Genomic DNA, 27,120 nt, shown 5'->3' with positions numbered 1-27,120 from the left:
GATACACCAGAACTCATCCATCCAGCAAGACTTTCAAAATATCCTAAAGACTTCCAGGGTTAGATAGTTTTTATGCTTGTTCATTCTGGTGTAGCAGGGGACAATGTGATAGGAAGCCATCAGAGTGGCTCTGTGTCTCTGCAACTCAGCCCTCAAAATATCCCATCCATATCCATTTTAAGCTCCTTGGTTCCAAAACATGTTTGGAACTATTTTCCTGAGGGAACTTGGGAATAGTAATCTCTAAAGTGTCTGTTAGGGCCTCAACAGGAAGCAGATGGTATGCTCAAATTCACGGAAGGCTAATTTTCAAAGGCGCTGACTGCAAAGGTGTAACGGGGTTGGGAAGCCACAAAGAATAATGCAAGGATCTGCAGAACTACCTGTCCTCTAACGCCAAAAGAAGGAAGGTAGAGAAAGATTATCAAAACCCAGGAGAGAAAATTATTTAGAATGGGGAGAGCGGTGACCTTCAGAAGAGGAAAACAAAAAACTGAAGGTGATTTCACAGGGAAAGAGGGTTATCAATAACTCCGTCCAAATTCTCCTGTCAGGGATTCTCAAGGACCAAACCTACTGGAGGCCAGAGAGCAGAGGTGTTTGTGAATAAATCCATTTAAGTTCAATCTCCCAGTGTTCAAGAAGCAGGGTGAACAAGCAGTAGGAAGGGGCGAATGGAAGATATCCAGCACGCCCTATCACCATCCAAAATTCTGATGACCTACTGAAATTATTAAGTGGTTCCCATTGTGAGCATGTCTTAACACAGACTGTGTCTATCTGGGGTGTGTGTCCCCCATATATGAATGCTTTTCAAGGACTATACAGGCAGGGATGTTTGTAAGAGAATTAGTTTGCAGGTTTCATCTTCCATATGTACCCATTTCTAAAATGTTCTGCTTAAACACGAGCCTCTCACTTTGCAAAGGAGATGACTACCTCTCCTCTATCAAACATCTTTTTTTTTTTTTTTGGTCCTGGAGATTGAATCCAGTGGCGTTTAACCACTGAGCCATACCCTGAGTTCTTTCTAATTTTAATCATGTGACAGAATCTCACATGATGCTGAGGCTGGACTTGAACTTGGCAATCCTCCTGCCTCAGCCTCCCTGAGTCACCGGGATTACAGTTGTGCGCCATCATGCCCAACCCTTCACCTATCAAAAATCTTAATAAAGCATCTTTTACTAGGATATAAAAACCTCTGGGGCACCTGGTAAATGAGATCATTCCTTAATGATCAATCCCAATGAAACACTGGCTCTCTGTTTTTACTTTTATTTCTGTTAACATGAAGCTAGAAACAGCATTGTGGACTATGTTGGGATAAAAATACATGAGAGAATGGGTGGTGGCAGTGGTGGCAGTTTGTTTTATAGTTTTTCCTTTTCTTGTTTTTAAAAGGAAAGCAATTCTTTTTGACTGTTCTCATAGAATATGCCATTAGTTAGAAATTTACATTTGAAAAGTTGGAAAACCAGAATAGTTCAGTGAAGTCGCTTCTTTTGAATAGAGTAAAAAATGTTTTCTGTGTTAAGAAAATGTATCCACATTGTGGATATAAGGCAAAATGATGTTGTGTACCCTTCCAAATCATTCTGGAGCATCTGTCTTACAGGACAACCTAAAGGAATATACCTCTGATTCCCAGCTTACTGTTATTTGTTGCTCAGATTCTATACATTTAGATATTGACTTATAGACCTTAAATAAGTATCACATACCTTTCACTGAATAGAGATGAAAATAAGTTATTCCAGGCAAAAGGTAACCTCCAAAATTATGGTTGTATTGCTCACAGATCATTTAACCATTGTGCACTGAATTTTGAATTCTTTCTTTTGCATTTTTTCTTTCACTGACTCTATATCCTCTATCTTACATTCCTTTAAACCAGTTTACCCATATTTTGATTTCTTTGTTATTAAAATAAACATGTTTGATGTGTAGTCACTATGTACTCAAAATGTGAGACTTTAGCAAAAGTAAAATAGATAAAGCACAAAACTTATTCTTGAGTGTTTTTTATGAAGTGTATCAAATCCATGATACACGTTTATCTGAAAAATAAAGTTAGATTTTTTTTTACATATTTGACAATAAGATCTGGATTTGTCAACTAGATTATATGAGAAGTATTTTTATAAACCGAATGAACTAAATATGTAACTGACAACATTTTGACAAAAATATGTAATAAAACACAAATATTTTCTGTTTAAAAATTGGCATAAGTGTAATGAAATTAAGCATATTTCTGTATTCCTAACCTTTCCTTGTAAGAGTAAACAATGTGCCATTTAGAGAAAGTATAACTAGGACAATTAACAGGCATTTAGGTTTTGTTAAGACCTTTTTGATATGCTCCTCAAATGAAGAAGTGACTAATAACTGATAACAAATCATCTTGCACATCAGGTGTTTTCTAATTCTTTGCATTTAGCAAAACTGGGTGAAGGGAGACCAATTGTTAGCTGAGACATTATTAAAATAGTTTTATTTTTTACTTGACAAAAATTATATATATTGATAGTATGCATGTGATGTTTTGAAATAAGTACATATTATAGAATGGGTAAATCAAGCTAATTGAAATATGCATTACATAAAATACTTAGTTTTTGTGTTTAGAATACTTAAAAATCTATTCTCTTAGTAACTTTCAAATATACATTTACAAAAATAATTTTAAAAATAATTTAAATGATAGATAAGATTTTTTATTTCTGGTGTATAATTTGGATAGTGGTCAAGAATTGACTGACACTGCTGTAAAAATCTTACTTTCCCATCTTATTTACACTGGTGATGACTATTTCAGCACTTCCACCTATGAAAACTCTTCAGGCCTAAACTATGACAAGACCAGGTTAAATTCTGTTTCATTCTAGCAAAAAGTCACATTCATCCACAGACATATGCTGTTTTTAAGGTTCTATTGATCTTACTATGGTTGCATTTCCATTAAGAATTCACTCCTTGGGCTGGGGATATAGCTCAGAGTGCTTGCTTCACATGCACAAGGCCCTGGGTTCAATCCCCAGCACCACAAAAAAAAAAAAAAAGAAGAAAAATTCACTCCTTATACTTAATAATAATTTCATGTTGCCATTTTAAAGATCATCATTCATAATATACTCTTTTAATAATTGTATACTGATTATAATTCAGTTCAGAAAAATATTCAACCTTATATCTAATATATACTGAATTTAAAATACAATTTCAATGTCAAATAAAATTTGCTATCAAAATATCAATTTACATGCATTTTTGAGGTTGCGAAGCATAAATGTATGTTCAATTAAAAAAACTTTAAGGGGCTAGGGATATAGCTCGGTTGGTAGAGTGCTTGCCTTACATGCACAAGGTCCTGGGTTCAATCACACCACAGAAAAACAAAACAAAACAAAACAAAATTTAAAGCATAAAATACTTGAACTATAATAAAATTATAAATATGCAATTAAGGAGAAAAAGGAAAGAAGTTAAATTTAGGAAAAGCTTGTTCATATATTTATTAGATAAAGTTAGGGATTAGGTTGTCATATGTTTATATTCCAGTTAATATTTTTTAGAGCGAGGTAAATAAGTTTCATTTTAAAATGTCATCAGTTACAATATGACACATTGCATCTATTATAAATGTTTCAATTTATGATGAAAAATTTTTGGTGCTTTTTTGAAATTTCCTGTAAGGTAAGAAAGCAGAAGTAATTGACAAACATTGTCCTAGTACATACAACTTCATGTGGTGGTGATTTTGAGACAAGTGAGGAATACAGTCCTAAGGGAAGGGAGATGTTTCTCACTCTCTGCTATCTTGAATCCCCATGAAGTAGGACCTGACCAATGTGGCAACATTCCAATTAGGAAGACTTTAATTCCTGAATTCCAAGCCAACATGACCAGTAAAGCCAAGTGTAGTGGGAATAAGGGAATGAAAGAGAAAGCCATCAAGGAGAAACTGTAAAACAAACTTATTTTACCCCCAAATAGTAAAGTAACAAAAATGATAACTCTTGGATTACATTTAGAAATAAGGAAAACTTTTAAAGATGATTATGAGCTCACCACTTCTACTCAACACTCTATCTGGAGTCCTAACCAATGCAATGATACAAAAAATAAAATAAAAAAGAAATAAAAGGTTTAGCAATTGTAAAGAAAGAGTAAAACTGTCCCTACTCACAGAGAATGATTAAGAACTTTAAAAATTGAAAAGAGTCTACAAAACAACTATGAAAATTAATAAGTAACATTGTTAGACATAAAATTAAAATACAAATATCAAAAATCTTCCTGAATATTAGACTCAAAGGTTGAATGAAATTTTTTAAAATATCACTTTTGATAGCAACAAAATATCAATACCTAAGAATGAATCTAACACAAGATATCTAAAAACTTTACACTGAAAAATATAAAATACCATGGACCACAAAAAAAATCATGGAAATAAACTTTAAAAGACCTAAATAAATTGAGAAATGTATCATGTTCATTAACTAAGAGATGCAATATTGTTAAGCTATCAATTGTGTTTTAGTGGATACATAGATCCAAGGCAACCCCAGTGAAATTCTAGGAAAGATTACATTTCATGAAAATTAACAAGTTGAATATAAAAGTACTGGAAATACAAAGGACCTAGAATAGTAACAGTCAAAATAATACTGTAAATCTAGTGGATTTATAGTCCCATATTTCAATATTTACTAAAAAGTTAAAGTTACTAATACATTGTGGTATAAAGAACCCAGATTCAAGCTTATATGCATATGACACCTATATATGAAAAAGATGCCACAGCAATTCATTGAGGAAAAAATTAAGAAATTTTCTCAATAAATGGTGCTTGAATTATTGGAAATCCACATGGAAGAGAATGAACTTCACTCCCACCTCATTCATACATGAAAATAGATTGAGGTTGTGATAGCCTTAAATCTGGAAGGTAGAGCAATAAAGCTTCTAGTAGAAAACATCTTTAGATATTTTTACTTAGAATATCTTTATTGATTTGGTACATATAATGGTTTCTTAAAGAACAGAAAAGGGTGCTATTACAAAAGAAAAATGACAACTTGGGCTTCATTGAGATAAAAAATTTATTACCATTAAAAGATATAATTAAGAGAATTAGAAAACAAGGTACAAGCTGGGGAAGAACATATCATTTATACATTTACACACTTACTGGCAAATAGATATCTGACATAGCTGTATCTGATATACATAATATATTCAGGTAACATATTTATTCACAAATGTATACATCTCTATCTGACATCCATACATCCATATTTGACATACATATATCTATATCTGACAAGTGACTCAAATCTAAGAGTTTAAAAATCTCCAACTAATCAATAAAAGAATAAAAGTCCAATAAAATGGACAAAAGACTTCAACAGACACTTCATAAGAAAGATGTGCAAATCAATAATAAGCACATGAAAAAATGTTGAATTTTATTAGTAATCAGAGAAGTTCAAATTAAAAACCAAAGTAATTCACAATATACCTACCATGTATTCCCAGCTGCTTGGGAGACTGAGGCAGGAGGATATCAAGTTTGAGGCAAACCTGAACAACTTAGCAAGACCCTGTCTCAAAATAAAATTTTTAAGAAAGATCTGAGGATATAGGTCAATAGCTAAGTACTCTTTGTTTAATCCCCAGTACTAAAAAAAATGAAACCAATTTTTTTAAAAAAGAGTCAAAACCTGAATACAATTCCAAAGTCCATCATTAGGAATCTATATAAATCAATTTTAGTATGTTCATGTAGTGAAATACTATTCATCAATATAAACATAAACCACTGCTATATGTGACATGAGTGAATCTTGTAGACAGACTGTCAAGTACAGAATACATTCCATTTTATTCCATTCATGGAAGCTGAAGAATAGGGAAATCTGATCTGTATTGACTGAAGTCATAGTAGAGATTGTCTGTGGAGGAAGTAACGACCAAGAGGGGAACTATAGGAAATTTCTGGAGTACTGGAAAGGTTCTAGTCTAGGTCTAAATGGTGGTTACGTGGGCTATGCCAATGGAAAAAAAATCTATGGAGCTGTTCTCTTAATATCCATGTTCTTTACAATAGGTAAAACCTCTGTCAAAAGGTTAAAAACAAGATTATCTAGTTTAAGTACTTTTTTCCCTGTTTCTTAAATGTTGCAAAGTTAACATTTTTCACATTTTCAAATTATCATACAGAAATCCATGTTTAAGATGACAGAAGAGCACAGTTTATAGTGGCTTATGTGTTTTTAAAAACTCAGTCTCTTCAAGATGTAAAAAGCCTAGGTTTATTATGAAAGTACAATAATACATAAATTAGTACTGGATCCATAGTAGAAACATAATATATTTTACATTCTGAGGTTTAGGCTTAATTCATAAAAGGATGAGGTTGGGAAAAGATGAGGGAAATTATCAGAGTAGTCAATTAGAGTTCAAAGAGTAGTTTGTTTTGGGATCAGTCACTCAAAGGATTAGGCTCACCCCAGCTTGTAGGAGAGAGGCCAGTGAATACTGGACAGTATTGAAAAACTTTTAATTGTGCTGGTATGGAACAATTCTTGGAGTGATCATTGAAGCAGATAGAACAATTGAGGCAATAGGCTGATATTATTTCTGTGATTATCCAGATATATTCCAAGCACAGATTTCCAATAGACTTTCTACAACTTACCAGGCCAAGGTTACTTCCAAGTAGCAATATGGATGACTGTACCAGGTAAGATATATTCATAATCAACCATAAGATTGTCAACACAGAACCCAAGTCTCCAATACCCCATAGACACTTGGGGTTGCCGACTTCATGGTACCTTTGTATCTATAATTTGAATGCTTTCCTTCATGATTTAATCATTTGTCTGAGGCACCAACATCTCTCAGACTAACTCCCCCACCCAAGGCTTTTTCCCAAGGTAAGCTGATTAGACCAGCATTGCTCTGGTTACAATTACTAGTTACTTAATTTGCATTTATCATTTTTCATTTTAATGTCATTAATATGGGAAAGGGGCTCCTACAAAGGCAACTAAGCATGCAGTACATTTAAATCAGAATTCACTGAATCCTTAGCCTACTGGGATACTTTTCTGACCTTATTCCTGTGGTTCAAAGAAAGTAAACACTCTAGAGTTTCTTCTCCTGATTTTGTCTGTTTCTCTTGGTAACCTATTTATATTCTCCTTAATTCACCCGTTTTCTTTCAGGTAATTAATCCGACACACTGTCCTCTACTGTTACTTCTTTTGACCAAGACTACTAATTCAAAAAAGAGTGTCTGCAGTAGTCTAAGTCAGTGCTAGGAGCTCTGGGCTAGTGTACAACACTGAAATGCAGAGTTCACTTCTGATCATCCCATAATGAGGGACAAGGCCATACCACAAACCTGGGAGTAGACATATAAAAATATATTTTAATACATTATTCTACAGTTTTGTAGGAATCAGAGTTTGAATGTATCACTTACTTACTCTGAGTTCCCTTGTAAAACAGGGTATATGTGTGTATGTGTGTGTTTGTGTATATGTGTGTATGTATATGTATGTGTGTGTGTACTAAAGTATACTAATGTACATATACTAATGTATACTAATTTATAAAAAGCATATACTAATGTGTATATTATATATGTGTGTATATATATAATGTATTTGTTGTAAAGATGAGTAGTAATATTGGAAATACTATACAAAAGAGATAAATTGGGGAGTGACTGTGGGTGTGTATATGTAAATATTTATAAATCTATGTATCACTTCCCAATTTTTCACTTTTGTATAGTGTTTCCAATATTATTACCCATCTGCACAACTAACACATTATATCTAAAACTTCCAATACTGTAATGACTGGAGTATTAGTACTTACTACTTTAAGACAGAATGTCTAATTTGCTCAAGAAGAATACAATGTTTATAATTTTAAAAAATCTTGTTAGTTGTCCTTGTACTACTGATGCATTGCCTCAGAGTCCCTGAAGAGGCTCTTATTTCCCTGAGATTGATTTCAACACAAAACCCTGGAATCAGATAATCCCCACCCAGATGCTACCAGACTGCTGCTCTGGGGTTTGAGATTTAGCCCTGGAGGCTGTGGCTATATTCCAATTTAGGGAAATTCATGTTGGCAATCCCAAATTCCCTGGACTTTCAGTTAATTCTCTTTATTTCTAGTCCTAACCCTTGTGTTCACTGTTTCTTTGCTGAGTTAAAGAAGGTCTATATTTTAGTGAAAAGGAAAGGTGATTACATGGGTGAAAATATGAATGGAGATCAGGCAAAGGGTGAGTCCAAAGAGCATTCTTAGGTTCTATGTTTATTCATTCTTTTTAAATATGTTTTAGTTGTAGATTGACACAATACTTTATTTTATGATTATGTGGTGCTGAGTTTGAACCCAGTGCCTCACAAGGGAGGGGAGAGTGCTCTACCACTGAGTCACAGCCCCAACTCTATTCTTGTACTTTTTCTCTATTTATGTAGCGGATCAAGTGAATCTTGTCCAAGTTTAGATTTAAAGAAGAACAAGGATAATTAAAATAGAAATCAGGAGGTTAATGAAATAGTAACTTTTATAATATAAAATTTTCTATTTGTTCTATGTCCACTAACTTGTTTGTTAGACCAGATTTTAGAACTATAAGTAAAAAAAAAAAAAAAAAAAAAAGGTTCAAGAATTACTGGTTTCCTGAATTTTAGCACAAAAAGTCACTATTCTATAATTTTTGTTGAGAGTGACAAGATTTAACTACTCTCAAGAAAAAAAAGTGTGGTCTCTGAAAACAAACTGCACTATGGAGAGTTAAAAAAAAAATGACAGGTATCAAAACCAAATAAAGAACATGTGAGAAAAAAAGCTGTGGAAGAGATGAAAGTTAAAAAATAAATGTTATCCTTAAAGTAAATGTGATATTTAGAAAGTAGCTGGTTTGTATTATGATCCCCAATGCAGCAAATTTTATAGGTGGGGTTTTCAGGAAATGATGAGAGCAGTATCCCATCGATGGATTCATCCATTGGATGGATTAGTAATTTGAATATATTATACTTGGTGGTAACTGTAGGCGAGTGGGATCATGCCCTTGGGGATTATATTGTGTCTCTGGTCCCTTTCTCTCTGTCTCCATTCTCTCTCTCTCTCTCTCTCTCCCCCCCACCCCCGCCCCGCCCCTTCCTGGCTGCCATGAGTTGAGCAGCTTTTCTCTACCTTTTCATACCTTTGGCTATGATATTCTACCTCCTCTCATACTCAGAACAATGTAGTCAGCCAACCAGGGACTGAGACTTCTGAAACTATGACCCCAAAATAAACTTTCCTCCTTTAAGTTGTTCTGTCAAATATTTTGGTCCCAGGGACAAAAAGTGGACTAACGCAGTAGCTTGCGGAAGTACATAGTTGACTTAGCTGAACTCAATCTATGTTTATTAATTATTATACAACAAAAGTTAATGTACAAAAGATGAGTCATCTTTAGTGTTAAAATAAAACCATTCATCAAAGGTAAATAGGAATATTTTTAAAGAAATAATTGTTATGTACAGCTTAAAAGACCTGAATTTTATAGAATCACATTTGATCTTGTATTGGTTTCTTATGGCTGCTATAACAAATTACCACAAATTGAATGGCTCAAAACTATGCAAATTTACTGTTCTATAGTCATGGAGTTCAGAAACCTAAAATGGGTCTTATGGAGCCAAAATCATGGTTAGCAAGGTTGTGTTCTTTCTGGGTGCTCTAGGGGAGAATCCATTCCCTTGTTGACTTGTTAAAAAAAAATGTTGTGTTGCTAGAGATCAAACCCAGGGCTCATCACTGAGTCATACATACAACCTTTCAAAGTGAGGCTACAGGACTTTGGGGGGGTTGGGGGGAAGGATCTTACTATGTTTCATAGTCTGGTCTGGAGCACCTAGACTCAATGATCCTCCTAACTCAGCCTCCCAAGCAGCTAGGACTATAAGCACATTGTACCTGACACTTGATGACTTTTATGGGGAGATCCTTTCCCTTTTTCTGCTCCTAGAAGGCACCTCATTCCTTGGTTCATGGCCCCTTATCTACCTTACAAAGTCAATGGATGAGAATCTTCAAATTGGTCCTTTGCTTCTCTATGTAAAATGTATATTTTACATTATTTGTTTTGACTCAATTTTCCAATCTGCAAAAATTTTCAAGTCTTAATTCTTTTATTTTATCTTAGTATGTTATCTCTACCAGATATTGATCTTCTAAACTTTCAATTTATCAGTATTTGGGGGTTTTCATTTTAAAACAAAGAAATAATCAAGAAAAACTTTACCAAAGATTGTGCTTTCATTGACTTTTCTATAAAAGTATTCTCAATCACTCTTAAATCAGCATGGAAGAAATATTCCTATTTAAATTCTTCTCCTTCAACTTCTTTTCCCCATCTCTTTCTAAATGGGTTTCTTTTTTCCACCCCACTCTTTTCATGTAGCCATTTTTTCCTCATCATACCACTGTCCCCTGAAGTCAAATCTTATGAGTCAGACAAATCTATTTCCAGTTTTATTTCTTACTAACAACATCTCCTTGAAGAAGTTCCTCCTTTATTTTATTTTGCTTTCTTGATCTTAAAGATGCCACAATAACACAAGATGTCCTTGATATCTCAAACAATGAGATGAAGAACAGAGGTATTACACCAACAAAAGCATAGACTTAGAATTCATCAGATGAGCCAGCATGCAGCTTCCTGGCTGCCTCCGAGGTCTACAGAATTCCCTTTTTACTTTGGCTTGAAGTAAAAGCCAAAGTATTATTTCATGAATAGAATGAATAGTCTCCATTCACTTATCAGACCAGATTCCTTCTATTTTTAATCACATAAAAATGTGATGAATTGCACAAAATTGAACTAAGTTCATTTACTTTAAATCCCTTGCCTGTGGCACTTGAATCATTGCTTCACGTTCTAAGCCTCTTTCTATTATAATAATAATAACAACGATGATATTAAATATCTGTCAAATTTAAGTTTTGAGTAAGACAGCAAAGTAATGTGAATAAAAAAGAAAACCACCTATATAATTTTTATTTTAACTGTTTTAGAGAGACAGGATCTCTCTCATAGTCAAGGTCCATGTTGTCCAGGCTGGTCTTGACCTCCTGGGCTCAAACAATCATTCAGTCTCAGCCTCTCCAATAACTGGGTCTGTAGATGCATGCCACCAGCTACATAATTCTTAAAGGTTTGGGCATACCAAGAGACATATTAAATTTCAGTCCTTGAAATATTTTTTTTTTCCCTTTCCTCAAGGCTAAGCATATGCTGCATGAATTCTTCACTGCTCTCAGGTGTGTCAGGACATTGGTTAAAAGACTGTTATTAGTTTTTATTTTCTTATTTTTAATATACATTATAATTGTACATATTGATGCAATTTGTTGTTACGTATTTGTAAAATCAACAATATAACAATATAAAATCACTCCCCAGCAAGTTCCCCTTTCTCTCCACCTTCCATCCCTTGATCCCTTTCTTCTACTGATTCCCTTTGACTCTCATGAGATCCACCCCCACCTTTGTTTTCCTCTTTCCTCTCTATCTGCCGCATATGAGAGAAAATATATGACCCTTAACCTTCTGAGTTTGACTTATTTCACTTAACATGAAGGTTTCTAGATCCATCTATTTTCCTGCAAATGCCATAATTTCACATTTCTTTATGATTGAATAAAATTCTAGTGTATATATGCCACATTTTCTTGATCCATTCATCCATTGATGAATATCCAGACTGGTTCCAGAGTTAGGCTTTTGTGATTTGTGCTGCTATCAGCATGGGTATGCATGTATCACTGTAGTAAGATGACTAATTTTTCAGGATAAAGAGCTGTCATATGGTGGTTCCATGCCTAGTCATTTGAAGAACCTACGTACTGATTTCCATGGTGGTTCTACTAATTTACAGGCCCACCAACAGTACATAAGTGTTCCTTCTTTTCCACATCCTCTCCAGCATTATTTGCATTCTTGATAACTGCCATTCTGACTGTTGTGAGATGAACTCTCAGTGTAGTATTGAGTAGCATTTCCCTAATTACTAATAATATTGAACATTTTTTCATGTGTTTGTTCACCATTTGTATTTCTTTTTTTTTTTTTTTTTTTGAGAAGTATCTGTTTAATTCATATGCCCATTTATTAACTGGATTATTTGGGTTTTTTTTGGTGTAAAGTTTTTGAGCTCTTTATATATTCTAGATATTAATCCTCTGTCAGAAGAGTAGCTAGCACAGATTTTTCTCCCATTCTGTAGGTTCTCTCTTCACATTCCTAATTATTTCCTTTGTTCTGCAGAAGCTTTTTAACTTGATGCCATCCTATTTATTAACTCTTGGCATTATTTCTTGTACTTTAGGTGTCCCATTGAGAAAGTTATTGCTTATGCTTAAAAGCTGAAGTGTTGACCCTATGTTTACATCTAGGAGTGGCATATTTTCTGGTCCATTTCAAGAACTTTGATCCATTTTGAATTGATTTTTGTACAGGGTGAGAGAAAAGGTCCAGTTTCATCCTTCTACATGAGGATAACCAGTTCTCCTAGCACCATTCATTAAAAAGGCTATCTTTTCTTCAATGTATGTTTTTAGCTCCTTTGTCAAGTATCAGTCAGATGACTGTAGATGTGTGGGTTTGTCTCTGTGTCTTCTATTCTATACCATTGTTCTGTGAGTCTGTTTTTATGCCAGTACCATGCAGTTTTTGTTACTGTAGCTCGGTAATATAATTTGAAGTTAGATATCATGATGTCTCCAATATTGCTTTCTGGCTGAAAATTGTTTTGGCTAGTCTGCGTCTTTTATTATTCCAAATTAATTTTAAAACTGTACTTTCTAGTTATGTGAAAAATGTCATTGGTATTTTAATGGTGATCACACTGAATCTGTATATTGCTTTTGGTATTTGGCCATTTTAACAATATTAATTCTTCCTATCCATAAATATGGGAGGTCTTTCCACCTTCTGATGTCTTCTTCAATTTCTTTCTTCAATATTCTATAGTTTTCATTGAAGAGGTCTTTCACCTCCTCGGTTAGAGTTATTCCTAGAATTTTTTTTTTAGGTTATTGGGAATTGAATTGTTTACCTGATTTGTTTCTCAGCAAATTTGTTGGTGGTATGTGGGAAAGCTATTGATTTTGGTATGTTGATTTTGTAACCTGCTACTTTGTGGAATTTACTTATTAGTTCTAGCAGTCTGTCAGTGGAGTTTTTTGGATCATATCATCTGCAAACAGTGACAATTTGACTTCTTCCTTTCCTATTTTTATTGCTTTCTCCCCCTCTATTGCTTAATTGCCCTGTCTAGAATTTCTGGTACTATATTAAATAGGAGTGGTAAGAGTGTATATCCTTGTCTTATACCAAATTTTAAAGGAAATGCTTTCAGTTTTTCTCCATTTACTGTGAGGTTGGTTTGGAGTTTTTCATATGTAGCCTTTATGATGTGGGGGGTGGGTTCCTTCTATCCCTAGTTTATTCAGGACTTTTATCATGAGTGCTGAATTTTGTTGAAGGCCTTCTCTGCATCAATTGAGATAAATAAGTGAGTTTGTCTTTCTGTTTATGTGTTGAAGTATATTTACTGATTTGTGTATATTAAACTATCCATGTCTCTCTGGATTGAAACTAATTTGGTCATGGTGTACAATCTTCTTAATATGTTGTTGAACATGATTTGCTAATATTTTCTTAAGTATTTTTGCATCTAAGATCATCAGGGATATTGGTCTGTAGTTTTCTTCCCTTCAGGTATCCTTATCTGGCTTTGGTATGAGTGTGATACTGGCTTCATAAAATAAATTTGGAAGTGTTCCATCCCTTTCAATTTCATGGAATAATTTGAGGAATATTGGCATTAGTTCTTCTTTAAAGGTTTGTTAGAATTTAGCTGAGAATCCATCTGGTCTTGGACTTTTCTTTGTGGAAGGCTTTTTATTACTGCTTATATCTCATTACCAGTTATTGGTTTGTTTTCTGTGTCCTCTTGATTCAGTTTTGGCAGAGCATATTTTTCCTAGAAATGCATCCATTTCTTCTAGATTTTCCAATTTATTGGAGTATAAATTTTCAAAAAAGTCACTAATTATCTGCTGGATTTCTGAGACATCTATGGTGACTTTACCTTTTTCATCTCTAATTTTGTTAATTTTGTTTTTATCTTTTTTTTATTAGTTTGACTAAAGGCTTATCAATCTTATTTATCTTTTCAAAGAAATTGTGTTTCATAGATCCTTTTTGGCTCTGATCTTAATTATTTCCTTTCTTTTACTGGTTTTGGAATTGGTGTTTTCTTCTTTTTCAAGGGCCTTGAGAAGCATCATTAGGTTGTTTATTTGAAATCTATCTGATTTTTTTTACGTAAACACTCATAGCTATGAATTTTCTTCTTAGGACTGCTTTCACAGTGTTCCAGATGTACTGGTACATTTTATCACTGTTCTCATTTGAGTCTAAGAAGTTTGTAATTTTTCCTCTGATTTCATCTATCCCCCACTTATCATTCAAAATAATATTATTTAATTTCCATGTGTTTATATAGTTACTGTGGGGTTTTGTAGTGTTGATTTGTAATTTCATTCCATTATGATCTGAAGATGAAATCAGAGTTTTGAGAAGAAACTTGATTCTCTGCTTCGGCTGGCAGGTGAGGTCGGCCCAAGCTGCAAGTAAATGTGTTGAAGATCTTAGAGGTGGGCTATACCCTCCAGGGTTGCAGAAGACCCCAGTAACTCATCATCAATTTCTTCCTTCTGGGTTCTTGTTTCACAAATTCAAAGAATGAAATCCAGAGACTAGGATGGATAAGAGTATGATTTATTCAAGAAAAGAAACAGAACTCCTGCAGAGTTAGAGGGGACCCAACAGTGTTGCTGTTTGAGTGTGCTAGTCTCGGGGTTTATATAGCACTTGAGTCAATGCTATTAGTCCAAACTTATGTTAATCAGGGTTTGAAAAAAGTACCAAGGCTAATGGTCCAAAATTATGCTAATTAGGGTTTGGAAAAGTACTAATACTATTGGTTAGCCCTGAATCTTATTCAGGTTTGCCTTGCTTCCATCGTATCTCTGCTTCTCAGAAAGTTGGAAGTTTTGGTTACTAAATTCCACAGGGTTGATGCTGGGGGACAGGGGGACTGTAGCTGCAGGGTCTGTGTGCAGTGGGCTTCTGCAGGGGGTGTTGGCACAGTGTGCAGGCCAGTCTGCCTTGGGGTAACTTGTCTGTTCACCCTGGCTCATCTTGGTAACAGCCCCTAGAGCATTAGGTCCACTGTGCCTCAGGCCTGTGCCAGTATGGTAGGTGATGCACAGCACCCCATGCTTGCTTCCTATGCTTCAGCCTACCGTGGCCACTGCTCTACTGCTTCACTGGTCCCCCGCTGTTTCTCGGCAAGTACCTGTGGGCTGGTGGCATGTCTTGGCAAATGGGGTGCCACATCATTCCCCCCACTGAAGAAGCACCCCTAATTGCCACTGGGGGAAAGAGCAATAACTTCTCTGGCTACTTCAGGCTGAAAAGGGATATTGACAGTTATTGCAGTCAGGGCCTTCCTTAAGAGTCCTATCTAAGGGCCCCCAGTAGAAGGGGAGCTTGGATTTGGATTTCATTTGTAAGGCCACTTGTAACCTGGGCAGTCCAGAGGTCCTTGGTAGTAGTTGGTAGAAGATAGGACTAGTCATACATAGAGCAGAGATCATGCTAAGACAACAATAAATAAGTAAACAAGTAGCACACATGTAATCATTATTAGCCAGTCCCTGAAAACTGGGTAACTTATTAAAGTTTAAGATGGGGTCTAAAATGTCACTGATATGTGAGTGGAGGCCATTTAAGACTTTGGAAACATGAGCAGAGTTGTTAAAAACATATATAACATTTGTACTTCATAATATTTTAGATATCCTCCTGAGCTACAGGTAAGATATCTAATGCCATCTGATTTTTGTAAAAAATATTGTTTTTGTTAGTGTTACCTGTTTGGTAGAGGAATCTTCTTTAGCTATGACATTTAGGGTTCCCTTGGAAAGGTTCGTTAGTGACATGCCTCCCCAGCCACCAAACTTGAAAGTTAGCCCACTGGTCCCTGCTGAGAAGCAGCAGGGGAGCAGTGAAGTGGCAGGTGGCAGCGTTGGTGGGCTGAAGCACAGGCAGCAAGCATGGATGTCAACATTGTAATAACCTAAATAGTTACTTATTTAACCAGTTATGGAATGATTGTTTAAAAGACCTTAAAACAGGTATAAGCTTTAATTCTTTAAACTTAGGGTTTTCTTAATAAAACCTAACAGACAGAAGAGATTACCTTGATAGATAAGCATTGGATGTCTCTTTTAACAAACATTCGCAAAGAAATGTTTAGTTAAGATGTTTATGTTACCCACGAAGACCAAGATATCTGACTAGACTAGCTAACACTTTAAACCTAGTTATTCTTGTCAAAGAAAAATCCTTTAAAGCAATGGACATTGCACATTAAACATTTAAAGAAATTATCGTTTTCTCAAATGACTAATCACCTAGAAAAGTGTGCATTAGCAATTTCAAAGACACCTTTGCTTTTATCAATTTAAATTGACCTTTTTGCTTACATTTTATTTAGGTCACATGAACTGTAGGATATTTGGATCCATTTTTTTTTTTTTTTAATTTATGAGGACTCATTTATCTATAAGCCAGTTTGGTTCTATAAGCCATATGTCATATAAATGACATATGGATACAAGAATGTATGCAAACACAATATACAACACATAGATATGCAGAAATGTGCATAAAACAGGAAACAAATGTTTAGTTGCTTTTTACCAGGTATTGGATCTCCACAGGTAGGAGACAAAAAAAAAAAAAAAAAAAAAAAAAAATACAGGGTGTCTATCACATTTAACCCTTTAGAAAATAAAACAAAGCCTGTCACCTGATTTAAAAATAGGGAGCACCTGTGCAACTGGGGATATTAAAAGTAGTCTGTCAACCATGGTGGACATTGAAATCAAAGGTCTAGGTGGCCACTTGTCCTCAATGGCAATCAGATTCACTTCCATTATCACTGCTATTAAATAACCTCCTCCCTTTAGACAAAATAAGACTGATAAAAAAAAAAATAATATTTTAGTTGCACAGGACCAAAGGTGAAGTCACCAGAAAAACTGAGCTAAATATAAAAATAAAAAAAGACGGAGAGTTTTCCCCAAAAATGAAATGGACATAATTACTGTACTAAAGGAGCATATGGAACATCTTTATCAAACCAGAGTGCACTTTTGGATAGGAGTCAGCTCTTTTCCCTTAGTCTTTTCCTTTCTGTAGATTTAGGCAGAAACTTAGCAGAATCTCAGAGTACAGGAAGATTCTATAGCTGTTCAGATTTAAAAGTGACACCTTTCTCTTTGATCTTGAACCAATTTGAGCACTGGTTCATGCAAGTAAAATGGTGCTACGGTTCATGTTTCCCTCAGGGGCCATCTCTCCCCATCTTCCAACTGTATTTGGGTCAGATAAGTACAGAAAAATATTTGGCATTTCTTCCCAGGGTTTGAGGGTCAAAGGAATCAGTGTATGAGAGCTTGTGCCAGATGGAGTATTTATTACCCATCTGAAAGACAAGAGGAAAGTATCCCTTGGCATCCCTCCATTGTCTGAATTAAATCTAGGCATCCCTCAATCCCCTCAGGACCTCAAAGCCATTTGGCTGCTACCCCTTGAGGTCTGCTGGTTGGATTAGTAACTCTTACCAATGCAAAGTACTCAAAGTTTCCTTTATCTCCTATGATCCTCAAAATGTGTAAGACCACATATTGAGGCCTGACTAGGATTCGGGCTGGTTAGATTAGTTGCCCTTACCAACTCATGACCCCAAATTCCTTTTCTTTGTGTCATTTCTTAAAAGGAAAAACTCTGATTTTTCTGTAATGTGTTTACCCCCAGTTTGGAGGCACTATAGACGGGGTTGCACATCTCAGAGGGGCTCAGTTATTGCACCAAGAGAGAGAAATACTCATTCCATTTTTAACTTTTCCTGATGTCTGTATTTGTCATAATACTCATACTTAGGGCCATTAAAATCTTGTTCTATTTACTGTATATACTTGACCTTAAGTCACTTGAGTGTTTGTTTTGTATGTTTTCTCTTTAATGAGCTTGAAATCATCCAAAGGAAAACTGGCAAAGTTGGAATCCAGGCAATGGGACTCTCCTTGTGAGTGGGAGTGCACCAGGTATAAGGATAGGATTTGGATCCTAAAAAATTCTCAAGGATGTGAGAATTCTCAATAACCTTAACTATGGGTGCTTGTAGAACAATTAGGGTTCAGAGGAGCATAAGAAACCTGGGTGCATATGGTTTTTGTGGTGCACATGAAAGAAAGTAAAGAGAAAGAGACTCCCTGGCTCATGCTCTGCGGATTAGTGGATCACCTCTTTCCCAAAGACCTTGGATCAGACTAAGACTTTTTCTCAGAACCTAAGACATATTGGGTGATGGTGCTATTGCGGTTTCGATATTAGGTGTCTCCCAAAAGCTCATGTGTGAGATAAAGCAAGAAAGCTTAAAGATGAAATGATTGGGTTATTAGAGTGCACTAATCCCCTGGATAGGGATTATCTTGGGTTAATTGTAGGCAGGTAGGGTATGGCTAGAGAAGGTGGATCCCTGAGGGCATACCTTTGGGTTTATATTTTGTCCTGGTAAGGAGAGTGTTTCTCTCTCTCTCTCTCTCTCCTTCCTAGTGTGATATTTTTAGCCACTTTCCTTCACCACACTCTTCTGTCATGATGTTTAGCCACACCTCAAGCCCCAAGGATTGGAGATGGCCATCTATGGAGTGAGACCTCTGAAACCACAAGCCCCCAAATAAACTTTTTCTCCTTTAATTATTGTTTTCAGGTCCTAGCCACAGCAATAAAAAAAAGCTGACTAAAACAGGTGCCCTCCCGTAAACAAAAGAAAGAAGCAGACACTTACACCAATATGGCAACCTGGTTTCTGTTCTTGGAGATAAGCTGAAGCAGAACTTGACCAACTGTCCTCCATCAGAGATGAAGGGGATTGGGCAAGTAAGCCTGTTTTCTTGCCTGTAGACCAATGGCCATGTTAACTGCTTCTAACTGGCTGAAATGGGCCTGATATTTTTGATAGAGATTTTTCTAAAAGGAGTATAGAACTCCAGAAAAGAATTAGTTCTGTTGGTCCATTTCACTCACCCTTCTGAAGAGCCCCACGTTGGGCATCAACAGATGATACTGATGTATTGAGAAGAAACTCCATTCTCTGCTTCTGTCAGCAAATGAGGTCTGCCTAAGTTGCAGGTATCTGTAGCCAAGAAACATATTGCAGCTTTTAGTGGTGGGCTATGCACTCCCAGCAGATCCCAGCAACTCACCACCAACTTCTTTCTGGTGTCTTGTCTCATGAATTCAAAGAATGAAATCAAGAGACTAGGATGAGTCAAGAGTAGGATTTATTCAAGAAAAGAAATGGAACTCCTGCAGGCTACGAGGGGACCCATCAGGGGTTGCATCAGACCCCAGTCTGAGTATAACAGTTTAGGAGGTTATAGAGCACTTGGCTCAATACTAGTAGTCCAAACCTATGCTAATTAAGGTTAGAAAAAAATACCAAGGCTATTGGTCCAAAATATGCTAATTAGGGTTTGGAAAAGCACTAATACTAACGGTTGGCCCTGAATCCCATTCAGGCTTGCCTTTCTTCCATTTTCTCCCTGCTTCTCAGGAACCTAGAGGTTGATGTCAGTAAACTGTGCATGTTGGGTGAGGGGGTGGGTGGGTATGGAGATGCAGTGTGGAGAGGGTTTCTGCAGCAGGCATCTGCTCCATGTGCAGGCCAGTCTGCCATTGGGTACCAGGTCTACTTGCCCTGGCTCACCTTTTTGCTGGCCTGTGTTGCCTCAGGCTGGCCATGCCTAGGCCTACACCAGCATGATAGGTTATGCACGGGAACCCCGTGCTTTAGTCCACCTAGATGTCTGCTCTACAGCTTCCCTGCTTCCTGTCCACTTCTGGGCAGGGAGCAGTGGGCTGGCTCCATGGTTTGGTAGCTAGGGAGCCATATCAATAACATGCAAAGAATTATATTGACTTTTTTATGTAAGTGCTAAGTGTTGCTTTGTGGCCTAAAATATTGTCTGTTTTGGAGAAGATTCCATGAGTCACTGAGAAGAAAGTATGTTCAGCTGTTGTTGGATAAAATAGTCTATAGATGTTAATTGCCACACCAAAAAAAAAAAAAAAAAAAAAAAAACATCAGCAATGGTAGGGTCAGCGATTGCCAATAGCAAAAACTATAAGTAACCATGTACCACATCTGGTACTAAAGCAAGTAACAGGTGCCAACTATGTCATCCGCAGCAGTAATAATTGCAACAGTATTAATAGTGGAGGCAGGAGTCACATAAACCAATTAATGCTAAAAGATGGTAAAAATACATTTGATAAATAGAGAAGAAAATGTGATAGGAAGGTAGAAAAGAGTTCATGATTTCAAAAAGTGAACAGAGAGAATGCAGGAGAGATGCAGCATGTAATAGTTATAAGGAAGGAGGAGAAAAATAGAAGTAACAAAGGAAGAGTGAAAAAGTGAACAGTAGCATTAACAGGAAAAGAAAAGAGAGAAAGAGAAACGAGAGAAACAGACAAATGAAAACAATACAAAACAAGCCCAAAATACACTAGTCAAAAATCCTAACCTCAAGAGAAAAGGCAAGGAAAAATAACTGCATTTTAAAAATGCTAAAAGTGAGAAAAAAGAAACAAATATGTATATGCATATATGTCCATGAACGATCAGCACAAACAAACAAAGATTCTTAATGAAAAATGAAGAAATCATTTCCACCGCAGTGGTCAAAATAGTCAAGAACAGATGGCTCCTGTCTATGCCTGACTATCTCTCCATTTCTTCTTGAGCTATGTACGGAGAGCAAGGACAAGGGCTTTTCTCTTTTCCTGTTGCTCTCTGAGCTGCCAGTTGGAGTGGCCTAAGAGTGAAGCTAGTTCAAATAATTCTCAGTTTCTTTTCTCCCCAGTATTAGTAGGATGGGGTGGGAAGTACCATCAGTTAGTTTTGTTTGCACAGACCAGATCAATGAACTCCTGGGGGTGGGTCACTGCAGAGATCTGTGAGTGGAGTTCTGGCAGGTAGGGATTAGGTCTAATCAGGCCTCAGGGGTTTTGTTGGGTGGTGTCTGTTCTGGGGAGGAGATTAGATCAACATACCCGTAGGGCATTTGCTGATCTCCACTGGAAGTCTGGATCTCAGGAGCCTCCCAAGGATTCTACTCATGAGGCATGGGAAACAATCCTTCACCCACTCTGCTGCCCATGAACACAGCCTTCCCTGGCTTCCCAGACTTAGTCCTTGAGTATATTCACAACTGCCTGTTTGGTTCTCCCACCGGCTTCATCTGGTCATGTGAGCCACCAGACTCAAAGTGGGAAGAGAGTTGGGCTCCCCTTAGCTTTACTGACTTCAATCTCCCTGGGTAAAATATTCTCTGTGCCTGTTTCACTTCTGTTCTATTAGGTACACCCTAGACCACAGAGTAGGTGCTTGCTGGGACAGTGTACCAGAGTTTGCGTCACCTCCTGGCTCTGCCAGCATGACTGCCTCAAGATGGATCCCACCTCAGCTCTCCATAGTCTGTTGGGAAACATGGGGCACTTTTCAAGCACTGGTGCACAGTACAGACTCTGAATCAGCTAAGAGCAGGCTGCTTTTCTGCTCTCAGTTTTTCCATACTAAATCTGTCTGTTGAGTTTCTCTCTGTGTTTCCCCTTTCTTGATGTTGAATCAATGCAGCTACTACTGCTTCCGCCGCTGCCACAACCAAAGGCTCCAGTTTTTCCTCTTTGTTTAATGTACCCAAAATTCTGAATCTCTTAAAATACTCTGAGTTATAGTAAAATCTCTCTTTCACCCACTTGCAGAGAAGCAGTACTCCTGCTGCTTGAATCTCAAACCACAGCCAACAGGAATGCAGCCTTCCTCTAGTCCACCATCTTGAATTTCCTGAAGATTGCTATTGGTTTTCGGATAGGTAGGTGGATTGAAATAAAAATCAAGGAAATTTGATCCTGGTGGGTTCTTTTTCTTTTCTTTTTTCCCTTTCTCTTTGTTTCTCCTCGTCCTCCTCCTCCTCCTTCTGTTTTGCCAGTTTCTCTATCATCCAAAGAGCACATTTTCATATTCATATACTGTTTATTGAGTCAACATTCCCAGGCACATTTTGTCATTCACACAAGAAAGTCTAGGAACCTCTGTTAGGAGGTGTTGATTTATACAGTGCTATTTCTTCTTGGCACTCCTTAAAAGTATAATCAACAAATTATTAATGCAATTATTTGTTTAGTGCCTATTTCCCTCCATAGACTATAAGCTTCAAAAGGGAAGGGTGTCTGTGTAACACATTCAGTTTTAGAACCCTGGTGTCTAGCGTAGGGATGGGCACATAGACACACAGTAAATATTACTTGGACAAATGAGTTGACAAAAACAAACAAACAAACAAACAAAAAACTGAGGCTGAGAGGTTAAGGTTATCTAAGACCGTACTGTTATATTAGTCACAGCATATCTGTGACTCTAACTCAGGCCTTCAAGAGAAAGTTAAGTAAAATATAATAAACTTGCACTTAAAAAGTCACTTCTTAATTTAGGAAGATCAATTGACAGGATACAAGAAAGGACATGGAGGCAAAAAGAAAAAGAAAAAATGCAGTCCCTGCGTTTAAAAAAGTGAAGTGGGTGTTTCTATTCTGTTTGATCATTCATACTCCAGATCATAATCGTATTATGTATAAGTACCTAATCTCTACAGAGAAATACCATTGGACCTGCACAGTCTATTTACTATAGAATAAGGTAGAATAAGTCAGGGTTCCTACTATATACCACCCAAAGGAATTTGTTACAAAATTCCTAAAGTATTTCTCTCATCATTTTTCTCTTTTCTGGTGTGGAGTACTAATCTCAGGGGAATCTAGGTTAGTCTGACTTGCTATACTGATTTTATGCTTGATAATGAAAATGGTTAAACTGTACACTTTAGTAGATTCTAGATTTATTATGCTTTGAATTTTAAAGTATTCCACAGAAATTCATTTACAACATTCTTTCTTGAAAATGCTTCACAGTGAGCAAAAAAATGTTTAAAGTTCCAATAGATAATACATAATAAAATCTGATATTATTTTATAATATAAAATCCTTTGAAGTCATTCGGGAATAAACATTATTAAAATTTCTTGCAGGGATAAATACAAAAGTAAAACATACTGTAGCAGAGTTTGGGGGAGAAACATACTACAATGTCCTGAGTTAAGATTCTGAGGAATTTTCATTCACAGTAATAATTGCCAAAATACAGGGTCATTTTCCAAGAAATTTATGTTTCTTGGACTTTCTGCTCCAGCTGGTGTATTGATTTCACAGTGCTCTGTTCCAAATCTCAGTTCCAGCTCATTGCTGATTCTATCCTGCAGTGATTGCAGAGGATGATGGTGTAGGGTCTTGAGGGGGAAGAAAGGGGGGAGGATGGAGGAGAAATTCATCTTAACTTTGAAAAGCCCAGTACTGACCTGCATTTTTTAGGGTGATCTAGTCATTTAGACACGGTGATTGACTACAGATCCTCCCTGCTTCTGTTTCTTTTCCATGCAAGAGAAGACAGGCTGTTTTTGCAATAACCTTTCTCGCTTCTGCCCACACTGGTGGCTCCATTCCATGTTTTAAATCATTGTCTTCATGAGGTTTAAGTAAACCTCCTTCCAAAGCTCTTCAAATCCAGTGGCATATTGTAAATCACATGCTGGCTTTTTCAATTGCCTGGGCATTATTTTCAAGATCTTTGACTAATTTTTTAAAAGCAACAGATTTGGGGCAAAAGTTTGGCAACATTTTCTGCTTTATTTGCCAAATGCTGAGTTTTAACTCTAGAATTTCCGTTCATCTCAGTAGTAGTTTAATGGTTGTGCTCTCTCATGTTCACTAAATAATCATTTCATTTCACTAATTATAAGTGTCCTTCAAACTCTCCCTGGGGACTTATAATGCCTCACAATGGCTCCTAATCAGGTTCAAACTCTTCATGTGTGTTTTCAACTCCCAGCATTCTGAAGTGACCTGGAAGCCCAGCCGACTTACCAGTCCTGTAAAAGCCTTCACTCCTTTCAGGGTTGCTGCTCTCCTCAACATGGCATGTAACTTTTGCTTTCCTGCTTTTCTGATTAGTTTCTATGGCTTCCCAGCACGCCCTCTCCATCCTCAAGATCCAACGATTCCAACTCCGATTTCTCTTTCTATTCTTTCCTAAATTGGCCAAGAACATTTTGGACAATTCTTGTGTATCAGCTTGGGTACCAGACACACCTTGGTGGGCATGCCTGTCCTGCCATCCATGTCACATTTTCCACATTATTTTATATCTCTCACCTTCACTCAGCATCCTTTTCTTTCCTTTTTATTGTTTTATTATTCCTTTCCCCTTCAACAGTCATATTTGCATGTAATATAGCATGTATGTATGTCTACATACATACATGTTATATTATGTACAGTCATGAAAGTCAGATATAATATATATATATATCTTACATAGGTGTATGCATTAAAAATGTATAAAATTTGTCTTACTTTGATTTTAAAATCTGCTTTAAATATCTATTTTACTCTACGTTTTTATTGGTGCATTATAGTTGTAGCATCTAAATCTATAGAATAAAAACTATAAAATTGTGATGAGGATTATATGTGTAATATAAGCAACATGCTGAGCTCATATTAAATGCTAAAATGTTAGATCCATGCATTTTTTTACATTATAATTTGCTTTAGTTATTTTGTGTGGTTGAGTCCTGATATATCAATAAAAAACCCCTGAAGAAGAAATATGATATACATTTCCTTTGCAACTTACAAAATGCCGGTTCTATATTGAGTCCTAAAGGACCTGAAGATAACAAACAATAAACTGGAATACAAATTGATCTGTTTTCTGAAAAGAGATGAATGAGTTGTGATCAAAGCCTCTGGACACTGGGCTAGGAGCTCTTATCATAAAGAGAGGCTCATGGGGCTCGTTGCTAATCCTAGCATTGGTTAGTCAAGACTCTGGAGCCAAACTACCTACCTAGTTCAACACTGGCTCTGCCACTGACTAGTTGTGTGCCCTTGGGCAGTGTTATGGTTTGGATATAAGGTGTCCCCCCAAAGCTTCTGCATTAATTCAGCAGGTTGGGAGGTGAAATCATTGGATTATCACAGTGACCTAATCTAATCAGTCCATCCTAGTTTGAATAAACTGACTGAGTAGTAACTGTAGGCAGGTAGGGTGTTGAAATAGGTGGGTTAGTGGGGGAGTTCTCCAAAGAGGCGTCTTCCCTGCAGCCCCTTACCCTCTCTGCTTCCTTCCTGACTCTGCCATTAGTTGAACAGCTTTCCTCCACTGGGCCCTTTGCGCATGATATGCTGCCTCATCTTGGGCCCAGAGCAAAGGAGTCAGCTAGTCCATGGACTGAGACCTCTGAACTGTGAGCCCCAAATAAACTTTCCTCCTCTAATTTCTTCTTGCTGGGTGTTTTGGTCATGGCAACAAAAGTGCTAACTAAAATAGGCAGTGTCTCTGGGCTTCAATTTCCTCTTCTGTGAAATATGGATAAATAATGGTTCCCACCCTCTAGATATGTTGTATTAAAAGAGTTTTTACATACAAGCACACACACAAACACATGCACACACATGCTCACTCATAGTATTTGGCACATAAATGTTTGCTGCTATTACTGTTATGCTGTTGTTATTACTAGAACTGGGTAAAAAGAGCAACTATTGTTACCTTAAGAAGCAATCTAAAATAAAGAGGATAGAAAAATTCAGATAGACTGAAGTTATGGAAAGCCTTATTCCTTATAAATTAAAGTCTTCTGGTTTCAGTTTTCTTCCTTCTCTCCCTCCCTCCCTCCCTCCCTCCCTCCCTCCCTCCCTCCCTCCCTCCCTCCCTCCTTCCTTCCTTCCTTCCTTCCTTCCTTCCTTCCTTCCTTCCTTCCTTCCTTCCTTCCTTCCTTCCTTCCTTCCTTCCTTCCTTCCTTCCTTCCCTATGGAAGATTGCACCACAACCTTGTGGATGCTAAGCAAGTTCTCTGCCATGAAGCTATATTCCCAGCTCTTTTTGAAATTTTATCTTGCCCACTGCTGGCTGCCCAGTCATCTGACCCAGCTGATCAGCAACCTGCAGACTTTCTGATCGAGGAGTTGGCCCAGCCCTGGAATTCTCCCTGTCTGGCTCTTCCAGCATCACTGCTATGAAGAAGATGGTTCAGCAACTCCAGCTGGAGGCCAGGCTCAAGCAAGTGAAGGTTTCCCAGGCTGCAGACTTGAAACAATTCTGTCTGCAGAATGCCCAACATGATCCCCTGCTGACTGGAGTATCTTCAAGTACAAATCCTTTCAGACCCCAGAAAATCTGTTCCTTTTTGTAGTCAAATGAATCTTACTGAGGTTTCCCAAACCACTGGTCAAGAACCAGTGAATATTCAAGAGAGCTAAATTTGAAGCCTGTACAAAAAGCTTCCCTATATAATCTACTTTTGTCAGTCCTTAACATCTTTGAATTTTCATGAATTTCTATTTCACAAGGGTAATTATTTTATAAACACTGGCAGCAACATACAACAAAATACTTAATAAAAATAAATGAATAAAATTTTATCTTAGGACAGGATCTCACTAAATTGCTCAGGCTGGCTTGAACTTGTGATCTTTCTGCCTCAGTCTCCCAAGTAGCTGGGATTACAGGCATAGGCCACTGTGACCAGCCCAGTCTGTTTTCCATAAAAGGAGGCCAATTCTCACATATAAGGATTCCTTCAGATAAGTCACTAAAACACTTAACACCGTGACTAGTACAAAGAAAATCCTCAAAAATGTAATTGATAGTAATATCATTATTATGATAGTATTTTACTTAATTTATTATTAAATGAACCCTTATTTTTTCCTGATCAAGAAAGAAAGAAACACTGCCAACTAAATAATGGTGGGCCAT

At 36.7% G+C, this 27,120-nt stretch overlaps 1 protein-coding gene and 1 long non-coding RNA gene across 2 annotated transcripts in view; both read left to right on the top strand.

The window, feature by feature from the left end:
* LOC306642335 overlaps positions 1–27,120 on the top strand; it is an 81,824-nt gene that overhangs the window by 24,741 nt on the left and 29,963 nt on the right. The window lies entirely within an intron of this gene.
* On the top strand, positions 16,106–26,646 carry LOC306641422 (guanine nucleotide-binding protein G(I)/G(S)/G(O) subunit gamma-5-like; the record flags this gene model as incomplete). The annotated part of the gene is made up of 2 exons (XM_079106485.1): positions 16,106–16,236; positions 26,311–26,646. The coding sequence occupies 2 exons, from the start codon at positions 16,106–16,108 to the stop codon at positions 26,552–26,554; spliced, it is 375 nt and encodes a 124-aa protein (XP_078962611.1). The 3' UTR covers positions 26,555–26,646.

This window comes from Sciurus vulgaris (assembly GCF_902686455.1).
Source record: "Sciurus vulgaris genome assembly, chromosome: 12".
NCBI lineage: Eukaryota > Metazoa > Chordata > Mammalia > Rodentia > Sciuridae > Sciurus > Sciurus vulgaris.
The sequence above is the reverse complement of the archived record's forward strand: the minus strand, read 5'-3'. Positions and strand labels throughout refer to the sequence as shown.